The 13,051-nt window shown below is 51.8% G+C and overlaps 2 protein-coding genes across 2 annotated transcripts; one reads left to right on the top strand and one right to left on the bottom strand.

The window, feature by feature from the left end:
• Nucleotides 1–140: 140 nt before the first annotated feature.
• Nucleotides 141–1,297, top strand: CkaCkLH20_12808 (uncharacterized protein; the record flags this gene model as incomplete). Its single annotated transcript, XM_038895520.1, has 5 exons — nucleotides 141–317; nucleotides 426–506; nucleotides 570–683; nucleotides 737–1,061; nucleotides 1,143–1,297. The coding sequence occupies 5 exons, from the start codon at nucleotides 141–143 to the stop codon at nucleotides 1,295–1,297; spliced, it is 852 nt and encodes a 283-aa protein (XP_038739226.1).
• A 371-nt stretch (nucleotides 1,298–1,668) lies between these two features.
• On the bottom strand, nucleotides 1,669–9,297 carry CkaCkLH20_12807 (uncharacterized protein; the record flags this gene model as incomplete). The annotated part of the gene is made up of 5 exons (XM_038895519.1): nucleotides 1,669–1,702; nucleotides 1,762–7,825; nucleotides 7,895–8,068; nucleotides 8,188–8,238; nucleotides 8,295–9,297. 5 exons carry the CDS (start codon nucleotides 9,295–9,297, stop codon nucleotides 1,669–1,671), a joined length of 7,326 nt encoding a protein of 2,441 aa, XP_038739225.1.
• Nucleotides 9,298–13,051: the final 3,754 nt, after the last annotated feature.

Genomic DNA, 13,051 nt, shown 5'->3' with positions numbered 1-13,051 from the left:
CTCACCAGCTAATTACCTAACTTCAGCACCACAAGAGTAGAATTGTGTTAGATGATATATGAGGTCTCGAGACGTAGAGATGTAAACATGCAAGCAGAGAATCTCAGTCAAGTAAAGCATATTTCTCAACTGCGGCCAAAATGTCATCCTTCTCACATCTCGTCCGTTTCGAAAGCGAAGAAGATGGAAATGTTTACTTTGCTGATCTGGGTCCTGATGCCGATGGACCGCCATCGCCTGGCGCGAAGCTGAGCGGCGCCAAAACCATACAAGGTCTTGCACGAAAGTCTGAAGACGACATTATTACTGTGCGCCGTGTAAGTCTATTCTTTTCATTTGGCTTCTTGATTGCCTGTTCCTTCACAACGCTCCGTCAAGGGCTTGACATCGAGTTTACCAAGCTTTCTTGCCAACACGGAGAATAGCTCCTACCACCACTTCCTCGAGACGGACACCCGATCTACTGCGTCGGCCTCAACTACCGTAGTCATGCAAAGGAGGCCACTGTCAGTCCTCTCGTCCAGCGCCCTTGAACATCTCGACTGACCGATGCCTTTCGCGGTGCTCAGCTTGACATCCCAGCATGCCCGCCCCTGTGGACTAAGCCAGCCGCATCGCTTGCAAGCCCAGGAGAGGAGATCCCCGTCAACGATTTCTGTGCCAAAAGTCTCCTAGACTACGAGGTAAAATAATAAGCCCGTTCATCTTAGACTCGTTTAGTAAAGTCTGTATTTAGGGCGAGCTCGTCTTCGTCACATCAAAGGACGCCAAAAACGTGCCCTTGTCCGAGGCCAAGGACTACATTTTGGGATACACCATCGGCAACGACCTCTCTTGCCGCATGTATCAACTCCCCCGCTATTCGGCCGGGCAGTTCTTCTTCGCCAAGGCTTTCGACAAATTCGCGCCCATCGGCCCGACGCTCATCAGCCCAGCCGTCTTCGGGGACGGCTCCACCTTTGAAGTGGTGACGAAAGTCAACGGCGACGTGCGGCAGAAGGCCAAATTCGCAAAGGACATGATCTTCAGCCCGGAGAAGATTCTCAGCCACATGAGCCAAGGTACGTCGGTCTTGAATGAATGCTTCTCAAACGCCGGGAGAACATTGCGATCGCTGACACGCTTGCCTTTTTGCCATATAGGAACCACGATCCCGGCGGGCACAGCGGTCATGACGGGCACTCCGGCGGGCGTTGGAGCGTTTCGTCAGCCCAAGAGCTTTCTGCAGGACGGCGATGTAGTCGAGGTGGAGATGAAGAAGGTCGGCGTTTTGAGGAACAGGATCAAGTTTGAGTGAGTACCTACTCGGGGTGATGACCTTTTCTGTCATTGTGCAAGACGACTGATCGAGTACTCTGTGAAAAGAGTGGGCATACTCACACGAGTGATCTTGTTCATACAATGGGCTGTTATTTCTCTCCTCACTAGGTAGACCAATAGAGACAATCTGAGGTAGCTCTCAAGCCAGGCCCAGACCAAGCCGGCTTCAGTACCGCTCTATGGGAAAGACATTCAAGTGTCAGTCAAAATATAAGCCAACAAGTGTCTGATCCCCTTGATGTTCGGCCACATTCCCAAATGGGGAGAGTAAGGATGAATCTCGGCTGGTAATCACAGATAGAAAGGCCCAGGATAAGGTTGAGGATGTGACCGTAGCACCAGCATCTTCTAGGCCCGCGTATCCATCTTCATCATCTTAGAACTGTGAAGTGCATGAGGTATCAGTATCTATCAAGAAGTACATTAGCCGGGTTTACTCACGTATGGGTCAGCCCAAGATCGCTGGAAGCCGAGCGCTTTAAGACCTTTTCTTCAGCGCACTTGTCGAGCAGCATCTGGAAGATGCTGTCGTGTCCATCCAACAATGCTGCCTGAAGAGCGCTACCATAGTACCCCCCTGGTGCATTGATATTAGCACCACGGTCTAGCAGTAATTTCACGATTCTTTCATGCCCTCTGGAGGATGCCGCCTGAAGAGCATTTCCAAAGTGTCCACCGTTTACATGAACATCTGCGCCCCTTTGGAGAACCATCTCGACGGTTGCAGTATGCCCTTCCTCTGATGCAGCATAAAGGGCACTGCCCTGGTCTTGAAGTTGTACGTTGACATCAATGCCTTCAGCCAAGAGTATTCTGATAACATGAACGTGGCCCTCACGGGATGACGCATGAAGGGCGCTTGCAATAGCCTCATTCCGTGCGCTGAAATTCGTCGCGCTGAGGATCATTTTGACGATTTGACTGTCGCCTAAAGAGGCTGCGCGTCCGAGAACGCCATCTAAGGGTTCGGTTTCCATCCTGAAATCCGCACCCTTTTGAAAAAGCGTCTTCATAACTTTCGTATGGCCTCTCAATACGGCGGCCCGAAGAGCATTGCCAAGGTCGTAGTGTACGCCAGTTTCCGTGCTGGCCTCCTCTAGCAGTATCCGGACCGTTCTATCGTGGCCATTGTAGCACGCTGCTCGCAGGGCATTGCCGAAGAGGCCGCTCAAATCCGCGCCCGAATCAAGGAGTAAGCGAACCGTCGTATCATGGCCCTTGAGTGACGCAGCCGCCAGGGCGCCGCCGAAGGTGCCATGCCGCACGTTTACATCTGCGCCGGCGTGAAGGAGTGTCTGGACCGTCATGTCGTGGCCACCGTGGGACGCGGCCGTGAGAGCGCCGCCGAAATGACCGTGCGTCATATTCACAACCGCGCCAGCCTCCAGAAGCACCCGAACTGTCGCATCGTGGCCGCCGTGAGAAGCGGCTTGAAGGGCGTCGCCGTAGTAGCCGCATCGTGCATTGGCATCCGCGCCCGCTCTCAGAAGCATCTGAACTGCTTCGGTGTGACCATTGAGGGAGGCAGCCTGTAGAGCATTACTCTCCTCACCCCCCGCGGCATCAGGACTGGCCCCCTGGTGAAGGAGCATACGGACGATGGTACTAAAGCCTCTTTCCGACGCCGTGTAGACTGCATCTAGCAGAAGATTGTCGTTTCCCTCAACGTCTGTGATCTTATCCAAAAGCATGTAGACGATTCTGTCATAGCCTCGGGAGGAAGCAGCCCAAACAGCATTATGATGTCTTTCAGATCGGGTGGCCATATCAGCACCCTTATCCACGAGTTTCCTGGATACTGTTTCGTTACCTCGCAGAGATGCAAGATAAAGAGCACTGCTGCCCTCATTGCTTGACAAGTTGACATTCACCCCTCTTCTAAGTAGTATATCGATAATCCTGTTGTTGTCCCTTAGAATAGCCAGCTGGAGCACGTTGCTGCCCTCACTATCTTGGGCGTTGATATCAGCCCCATGACTCAGAAGCAATTCGGCAATCTCATCATGACCATTAGAAATAGCCAATTGAAGAGCATTTTTATCCTCACTGCTTTGGATATTCACATCTGCCCCTTTGCTTAAGAGCATTTGGACAATTTGCTTCTCGCCCCTTGAGACTGCTACCTGTAGGGGGTTCTTGCAGCCGTTTCTGAGTTTGGCTTGAACTGCCGCTGTGATAGTCTCGCTAGGCGCATGGTCTTGCAAATTGACATTTGCGTCTTTGTTGAGAAGCATCCGGACAGTCGTTTCGTTGCCACGGAGGCATGCAATAAGAAGAGCAGTACCCTTCTCCCCGCCTACTGCATTAACGTCTGCCCCATTGTCAAGGAGCATCTGGACTATATCTTGTTTGTTGTGAGAGACTGCTTCTTCAAGCGCGTTGGTTGCCCCCTTTCTGTGTCGCGCGTTGACGTCTGCGCCCTTATTGAGGAGCAGTTGAACAATTTCGCTATTGCCATAGTGGACGGCTGCCTGTAGAGCGTTGCCATGTAGGCCGCCTTTTATGTTTGGGTCCGCGCCCTTGTTGAGGAGCATTCCTACAATTAGGCTATGTCCTTTCTCTGAGGCGGAATAAAGAGCGCTGAGAAATGTATCAAGGGTTCTTCTTCGTCCATTGACATATGCACCTTTGTTGAGAAGCATCTGGACCATGCCTTCATGGCCTTGAGCAGATGCAGCTTGAAGAGCCTGGCCACCATTCTCGCCACCTTCAATATCGAAATCTGGGCACTTATCCAGGAGCATGCGGAGACCTACTTCATCGCCCCTAAAGCATACTGATGAAAGCAAACTACCAAAACGTTCACCAAATAGTGTGCTAATGTCGGCACCCTCTTCAAGAAGCAGTTGGATGATGGTTTCATTGCCACCAAACCACGCAGCCTCGAGACAATTTCGGAAGTGGCCGCTTGCGTTGATATTTGCGCCGTAATCAAGAAGAATCCGTACAGTCTCCTCATGCCTTTGATTCGATGCAGCTTCAAGGGCTGTGCCAAAGCGACCGCCGTTGACTTTGGCGTTGACGTTTGCGCCCCTAGTGAGGAGGATCTTAACGATCCCCGTATAACCTCGCTCTGAGGCTAAATGGAGAGCACTGCTGTCACTGCTTAAAGCGTTGACATCTGCAACCCTGTCGAGGATCATCTCAACAATCGCCTCATTTTGACTCAGAATAGCTAATTGAAGAGCAAGTTCTCCATTGTCGTTTTGAGTTTTGATGTTGGCACCATTATTGAGTAGCATCTGAACGACTTCGACATTGCCTCGTTGGCACGCAGCCTCAAGTGCGTTGTTGTAACGGTTGCTATCCGCCGTTGGCGACCCTGTGGAAAGGTATTTGCTGTTTAGTTTAATTAAGAGAAATCTGTCGGGTGTCATTGTTCTACGGGGGCGGATCGAGGTGATATCGTCACGTCTGTCGCGTCGTCCCAACAGTGCAGTTTTGCGGCCCGAGCCACATGTAGGTTCGGTGAAGATGAAGGATGCAGCCTGATGATACTGTTCCACGCTGCGGCATTTCGCATTAACGTCGGCTTTCCTATCCAGCAGCATCTCGACAATCCGCTCATGGCTTTTGCAAACAGCAGCCTGTAGAGGGTTGCTGTAGAGACCACACTGCTCTGTATTGACTTCCGCACCTTGCTCTAGGAGCATTTGGACGATGGTGTGATGGCCCCGAAGTGACGCTGCCTGAAGCGCGTTGCCATCCACGCCACACTGAGCATTGATATTAGCACCCTTATCAACCAGGGTTTGTGCAGTATCAAAATGACCCTCACGACAAGCAATTTGCAGGGCGTTACCAAATGAACCGCCAGCCACATCGATGTCGGCGCCCGCATTGAGCAATATATGTATAACTCCAAGATGGCCTTCATGAGACGCAGCCTGGAGTGCGGTACCATATTGGCCCCCTTGTCCGTTGGCGTTTGCTCCTTCATCGAGAAGCAACTGAACTATTTTGTCCTGGCCCGTGAAAGATGCGATAAGAAGAGCATCGCCGTATATGGTTGCGTTTCCAACATAGAAACGGCTCCTGACAGTGTGCTCTCTCCTGAAATCTGCACCCCCCTGGAGGAGGATCTGGACAATGTCATAACGACCTCGAGCAATAGCCCCCAGAAGGGTATTGCTGTCATTTCCGACTCGCATATTTATGTCCGCCCCCTTTTCGAGAAGCATGCGCACGATCTTGATGTGGCCTTGAGACACGGCTGTCCAAAGGGGATTGCCATTTTCGTCCGGCATATTGATATCTACCCCCCTCTCAAGAAGGGTCTGAACAATATCGTCAGAGCCTCGAGGGATAGCCATAAGGAGGGCACTGCCGTCCCGTGTGCTAGTTTCCGCCCCATTGCTCAGGAGCATCTCGGCAATTGTGCTGTAGCCCCCACATACGGCCGCGAAGAGAGGTGTGCTCAAGTTTCCGTTCAGTTGATTGACTTGTGTCGCACTCTTGAGTTGACGCCGCATACTGTCATATGGGCCCTTTTCGGGTGTACGTTGTCCGTCTGGAAAACTGCAAGAGATCGTCATGCCGGACGAGAAGCCATCGTTGACATGTGAGCGGATACTACCGCAATGTGTGTTGACATACGCACCCTTTCCAAGAAGCATTGCCACAATGTCGATGAACCCTCGCCGCGATGCTTCATGGATCGCGCTGGGAGTGTTTTCGCTTTGCGTGTTGGCATTTGCCCCCTTATTAAGCAACAGCCAAACGATCTCTTTATGACCCCTTTGGGAGGCGGCTTGGAGGGCAGTGCCAACACTGTCGCATATGCTATTGATGTCCGCACGCCTGTCGAGTAGCGTCTGAACGACGACTTCGTGACCATTAAGAGAAGCCCATGTCAGTGGGGTCAGACCATCGCTGTCCTTCACGTCCAGACTTGTTTCATTCGAGTCCAGTATTCGCCGGAGAGCCCCGTCGTGGCCGTTCAACGCTGCCAAATGCACGTCTCGGATGCCACGTTGACTTCGGTACGGGTGATTGGCCCGCCAAAATACAGATGTCCATTTTTCGTAACGCTTGCTCCGCATATCGTACAACTTGTCGATTTGATGGTCCATCTCGCCTTGAAGAGCTTTAGAAGAGAGAAAGTGAGACGGCCAGTGCGTCGCCGAATACGTGAACAGGGGATATTCCCTGTCGTCGTCGACGTGCTTCTCGCTTCCGGCAGTACTGGTGGGAACCCAGTTGTCTTGGATGACAGGTTGTGATGTCCCCGTTTCGGAACTTCTTCTCCCTATATTATACCGCTCATCAATATGATGGTCCATCCCGCCTTCAGAAACTTTCGCATCGAGAACGCGAGCTGGCCGGTACGCCGATGAATATGTGAAGAGGGAATTCTCCCCGTTCTTATCGACCTGCTCCTCGTTTCTGGCAGTGTTGGTTGGAACCCAGCTGTTCCGGATATCTTCGAACAACAGGTATTGCACGCAGAGTCGCGCCATCACTGCCTCCGAGCTCTGTGCATGTAGAGAATGTCTCCAAAACCCATCCGGCGGATCTGGAAAGCCATCCCTGGCCAGGAGAAATTCCTTGGCCGTTTGGTGTATCATGAAGATGCGATCGTCATTGACGAAGACGAATAGGCCGCACAGATCCCGAACATGCGTTTTGAAACCCGCAGAATCAAGTTCGAGCTTGCTATGTTTGATGGGACTTGGCTCCACTGTTGCCATTTGGTATGCCACGAGTACCTCCACCACGTTGAGAGGCCGGCGAGCACCGACAATAATGTGAAGGAGTGCCTCGACCTTGTGCCGTTGGCCTCTATGCCTGCTTAGTATCCGTTCATATGCTTGTTCGACTGATTGCGGGAGGGAGTTGATATCGCTCTGGAACGCCATGCTCGTGCTTTTGTCTAGGTTAGGGAGCTCTTCGAGCATGAGATACAACCAGAGATATGTTCTGTTCGGGGTCTCCAGAAGTCTTCGACGCAAGATATCCCGCTTGTGCTCATTGAGCTGATTTTCTCGGCCAACCTGTTCGACAGCAGCACAAATAACCAGATTGATCTCCCTGCTGATTTCCGCGTTGCTTTCCTCACCGGCCAGCCGGATCGATGGAAGTTCAGGAGGTATACGGCTGAAGCCGGACGCAATATCTTGGTATGGGCGGCTAGTTACGAGAAACTTGAGCGTGATGTTCCTGGTTGACATTGACGTGCGATGCATGTAGAAGTCCGTTAGCCGCTCTATCAGCATCTTACGATCTCTGCTGATACATTCGTCGAGCGCGTCGAGGACGCAGATGATGGTCTGCGACCCATTGTCTTTAGAGGCGGCTGTCTTCGCCTCGTCGTCTTTGGAAGCGTCTATGAGAATGCGCCACAACTCTGCAACCTCACTCTGCAGCTTGTCTCCATTCTTCTTGTAAGCAGCCCGAGCATGGCGCAGAAGGTGTGGTTGGCTCCCAAAAAGCTGGTGGAGAAGGGCGCATAGTGCAGTCGCCACTCTGTCCTGTTCCTCATTGTCCTTAAAGAAGAAATAGCACACTGTATGATGATGGACGGCCTGCGCAGATAGCTCTTTTTCAATAAGAGACCTCGCTAGCACTGATTTACCGCAACCAGGGTCGGCTGAAATCCAAAGCAGGTCGTCTCTAGGGCTCTCCAGCCACTGCTGAAAGTGAGGATGCTCCAGAACCCACTTGCATGTCCCTTCGACCCGATTAGGGTTGATGTTCTTGAACTTTTCGTATTGAGAGGTCTTGAAGGACTGGTGGCATTTAGCCTCCTCTTCGCTTTGGTGTCGTATGTTCTGACAATGTGTCTGTGTCGCGATAGCTTCCGTCGTCGTAGCGACAAGGTCATGGAGCACGGGATCTGCCATCTAAGTTAGCGGCGGACGCACTCACGCAGGGGGAACATGGTATACAAGACGATAGATGTTGAAACGGGAATGAGATCTACATGAAGAACACAAGCCTGCTCTCTGAGATGGGCGACGCAGAATGCTACATACCAGAGACCACGGGCGGGACAGGCTCCTGTTTGAGAACATTGGCGGGCGAAATGACAGAGAGAAGCTCTTTCGCAAAAGCCCCCGCCGTTGCGGCTGCATATCCCTGCCATTTCTTGTTCTTGTGCGAGTCGGCATAGTCGCAAACGCCGCGGATAACAAGGCATGGGAATTCCTGCATGAGACCCGCTGCTTCCATCTCGAAACAGAGGACTCTATGCTCGCGGCGTAGTCGGTCACGCGTTCGCCCGTCCTTGATAACTGAATTGCCAGAACCTATAATCCCGTAGTGGACGACTGGATCTGCGTCGTCCCTGCTAGCACGCTGGACAGTCTGCCTGTCATCGCACTGTTCGCACGTGGGTTCGGATCCGACATGGTCGTATTCCGCACTGAAGAGAACGTCATGGGCGGCGCCTTGATGACCGAAGCTGCTTCTCATCTTGGGGTATCGACGCACGAAGTCAGAGAGGAACTGAGGTATGTGGCTGTCTCCGCATATGTGCTTGGCTTCGAGACTGCCCAGCGCGTTCAAGAGGACTTGAGGCGGCGTGTTGAGTGTGCCCACGCGTTCGAAGCCGCCTCCCTGCACAGCCTTGCCCAGGTCGTACTGAATAACGCCTCCACTAGTGCCGGTGGGCTTGCTGACGATCACGTCGCCCAAGCGGATGTCGTCTTCTTCGGACGGCACGCCACCGCCGACGCCAACCATCAACCCGAAGCGTATATATCGAAAGGTCCGTAGCATATCTTTGGCGACGGTAGCAGCGGATGTAGTTCCAAACACGCCTGCGGGCAGACACGCGATTGCCACGTTGTGGCCTCGCATCTGGCCTAGCGTATAGCAGTTGTGGTCGGCCGGGTCCTGTAAAGAAGGATTCGGATGAAGCTCGTCGAGCATGGCTCTCGCAGCGGCCATTTCGAGGGGAAGCGCGCACACCCATCCGACGGTGTAATCGTCCATACTGATGGCGGGCTCCATCCCGAGGTGTTCTGGTGCCGACATGGAAGCTGACGAAAAGCAGCCTGGGCCTAGAGTTGGCAGCTTCAGGATAGTTTGAAAAAGATATTGTGTTATCTAATGAAGAAGAGCTGCTTGAAGTGCATGCAGTCGCGGTATCTAAGGTCGCGCTGTATGCTTCCGAGCAGACACGCAGACACGCAGAAACGATATCTTTTCGTAAGTGCGCGACGTTGGGTGCAAGATGCCAGAAAGTCAATGGAACGGAAAAGCAATAGGGCCGGCGCGGGCTGAGAAATAAGCAAACACAGGCGCGGGGGATAAAATCTTGTGTCGAAAGACATGCCGCGTCACCGTCGGCCAGGTGGACAAATCATATAACGTACTGAGACACTACACGACTATCAGGTTACACAGCCAAGGCTAGGGTGAGAAGCTCCTGAATATTGTACGCAGACACAGTGAGAACGCCACTAGGATTCTCGAGACAGCAAGTTACGAGGTTTAGGCCCTGCCAAGCAAGTAAAATAAGGGTCATACTTCATTAACAGAGATCAAAAAGGTGAGCGCTTTTCTCAGATCTCCTAAGCTCAACTGTGCCATAGCTTTCAAAGCTTCAGAGCCTCATTGTTCAATAAAAGGAATGTCCTATTGAGATTATATCGTTGTCACCCGAGACGTATCATGGATGAAGTTGAAGAACATCTGTCGCAACTCCATATGAAGCTTTCCACCATTGACCAATTCCTATCACCAACGGTCGAGGTTGATTTTAGTGTCGGCTACAAAGTATTTGTCGTTCGACTGCCTTTATCGAATAGGCTCGAGAGTTGCCTAACCAGACCGACTGTTAATCGACCTTACCACTGGAGTATCATTGTGAACTATTTCTCGATTTCATCCACCTTTAAAGTGAAATTTGATCATATAGCCCCAAAAGTGAACGTGTGGACAGCCATCTCATTAGATGGGAGCAAAGAGGTAACCAAAATTACATGAACAAACTCTCCTGAGGCTGCCATTGTACGATTGAACCCACAAAAAAAGCGCTGTGTCTGTGTCAATTAAGATGGATCCTCTGCCGCAAGCTTATTAGGAGAGAGGTCTAATCTTTTTAGATACTCCGTCAAAAACGGTGCTTTGCTATACATTCAGCGAGTCAACTAGAGCTGAAGTATAAGAGCTGCTGCTGCGTGATATCAACATAGCTTCAGCAACAGGGCTTGTTTTCCAAAAAGGCATCTTCTACAGACCCTGCAACCGCACTTCTGTTAGAACATAGATAAGCTAGTTATGGTGCTGACCTTTCGAGCCGAATAATACTGGCAGTGAAGTCTATCGTTTCACGGGTACAAATGCCCGGGCTGCATGCCCCATATCTTCCATATGAAAACTGAAAGTTGAAACGAAATCAGGGTCAGCTGGCAGAATCTAAAAGAAAAGAAAAGAAGAGGATAGGAAAGAGACACCCATGTAGTTGAATTAGGAATCGCTACTTTTCAATCCGTGACAGGACTCCGTAAATAAGAATAGAAGTCGGTGTTGCCAGAAAAGTTTTGGGTCTTGTCCAGACATCTTTTTCAAGGGTGTTCGTAAAGTCATGTCCTGATGAAGTTGGGTGCCATAACGTTGTCTCGCATGCGGTCACTCTGGGCGTCTGGGCATGACGCCGTGAGCTCAGGGCATTGTTGTGCCCAGTAAACCTCGCGATGATCTGCCGCTGCTAGTGTCTGATCTGTTTGATGTTCGGCCACATTCCCGAATCGGCGGGGAAAGGATAAATCTTGGCTAACAATCGCGGATGACACCGGTCAGAAGTGTTGATTAAGATGCTCCCAAACTCTGGTCTCATAAAAAGATGAGAAAAGCCTCAGGATTTAATGAGATGCTCGGTATAGTGAAACGAGCAATCCCTTTCGGCATCTGGAGTTCACTTTGTTGGACTCGACGCTTTGTCGTTATCGGGAGTACGGGCCGTCCAAACCACACTGCCGCTCATCTCATAACATCAAGCGAACTGAAGGTTCGGTCGACATGATTAACAGAGCTCTCATAAGGGTTAAAATAGATGATCTCTCCCATGATAATAGGCCGGTTCAGACGCAAAATCGTCCGGTCGCCCGGTCGTCTGATCGAACAGGAAAGCACTGCACGGGAAAGCTCGAGTCATATCATAAATCGTCCCAAGCCGAACTCCGAAGGCGCGAGGAAAATCATACCACGAGAGAAGAAAATCTCAAGGGAACGACTGCCTGTCAATAAGTGAATCAACCCCGCCCGGGTGGACGCATGGCTGGGATGACCGGCCTGCCACTCACACATGACGCACGAGGGTGGCTAAGACCGCATGGTGATAGCGTCTGAGAATTTCCCCCTTGGCACTGATGCGTCTGAAGTCTGCGATCGTCTGAAACACCAGATCTTGTGGTGGTCAACGGCAGGATGGCCCACTTGGAATGCCCCATGAGCCTGGTCAACCGTGTCGTCGGCAGATTCCAGCAGAGTTCTGGGCTGACTGGCGGGATGGATGTCATGACGTTGAAATCTTCCAAAAGAAGAAGGATTTCGAAAGAAGAGGGTGTTCTGTCAACTCAAAAGGAAGCATTTTGACTTCCACTTTGCAATTGATGAGACCAGCCCGGATGACAGTGCTGAGGTGGAGAACTTCCGTGATTGCTTCCCAGTTAATAAGGTCAATAAGCTCAAGCGCTAGTCCAACAAGCCTCGCTGTCCCATTATTATCTCGGTTGAGATAGATTAACCGTTCATCTTCAATATTTGGTTCCCGGGTCCAACTGCGAAAAGCGGCAGAAGGCTTGTTGGGCCACAGATCTTGCTCGGTGCGAGATGCCGAAATGGGCGTCCCGGTCCTTGTTCCTGAGGGCCTAGATGTCTTCATTTCAGGTTTGTAAGCCGCCACCTTACCGCCGGCCAGGCAAATCGTAGCAAAATAGCCAACTCGGAGGTGTTTCTCGCCTCCAAATACACGGCACGCGGTATCTTCAGCAGCGGAGAGACCCCTACACTAAGCCTTAAGCAGATTGCAAAAGTGACCCCTTACCCACCATCCAACGCCGGGGAGTTCGCAATCCGGAATTCACGGGGCGCGTTCATTGGGTGTTGTGAAGAATCAAGCATTTTGTCGTGGGGGGCGGGGGGCTTTTGGGCCGACCGATGTGACGCATGGGGGCAAAGCGAGGGCACTCAAAACATTACCGCCCATACCCCGGTCGAAACTCGCTCCATGACATTCTGCGGCTGATTCTGTCTGATCTTCCGCCTCATCTTGCCGTACACATCGCTGTCTTGAGTCTGAACTCTTTGCCGCTGCGCAGTTTGCGTCTCCATTCGTCGCATCGCTACCCGAAAACTCTGCCCATATCGTATCGCGACCCTTGTTCGTGATGGCGGTCAACTCACCAAAACACGCGCAGGACGTGTGGGCAGCGGCAACAACAGCGCGTTTTGCTGTTGGTTTTGAGTCCGGTTGACACCATGACGGCTTCACAATATCCACTTACCTGCCTCATCCGTGGCTGACATGGCGATGACACTGACGTTTATCGTGTCTCTGTTGTCAGTCATCTCCCCTGCACCCCAGGTCAGCCTCCCCGGCACATGCCAGACCATGGCTTCGGGCCCAACAGTTTCCTGTACCTGGCAATCTTCTCATGGCCGTCCTAACCGGTCTTCTTCGTCTCGTCTCGCATCAAACCCTTCGGCCTCCTCCCCGGGGGGCTCCATTTGGCTGAACTCCTTGAGTCTCATCCCTCCGCTTTGCCGGCCTATGCTGGCCAAG

Source organism: Colletotrichum karsti (assembly GCF_011947395.1).
Source record: "Colletotrichum karsti strain CkLH20 chromosome Unknown Scaffold65, whole genome shotgun sequence".
Classification (NCBI taxonomy): domain Eukaryota; kingdom Fungi; phylum Ascomycota; class Sordariomycetes; order Glomerellales; family Glomerellaceae; genus Colletotrichum; species Colletotrichum karsti.
Note: the sequence above shows the minus strand (reverse complement) of the source record. Positions and strands in the feature narration are given on the sequence as shown.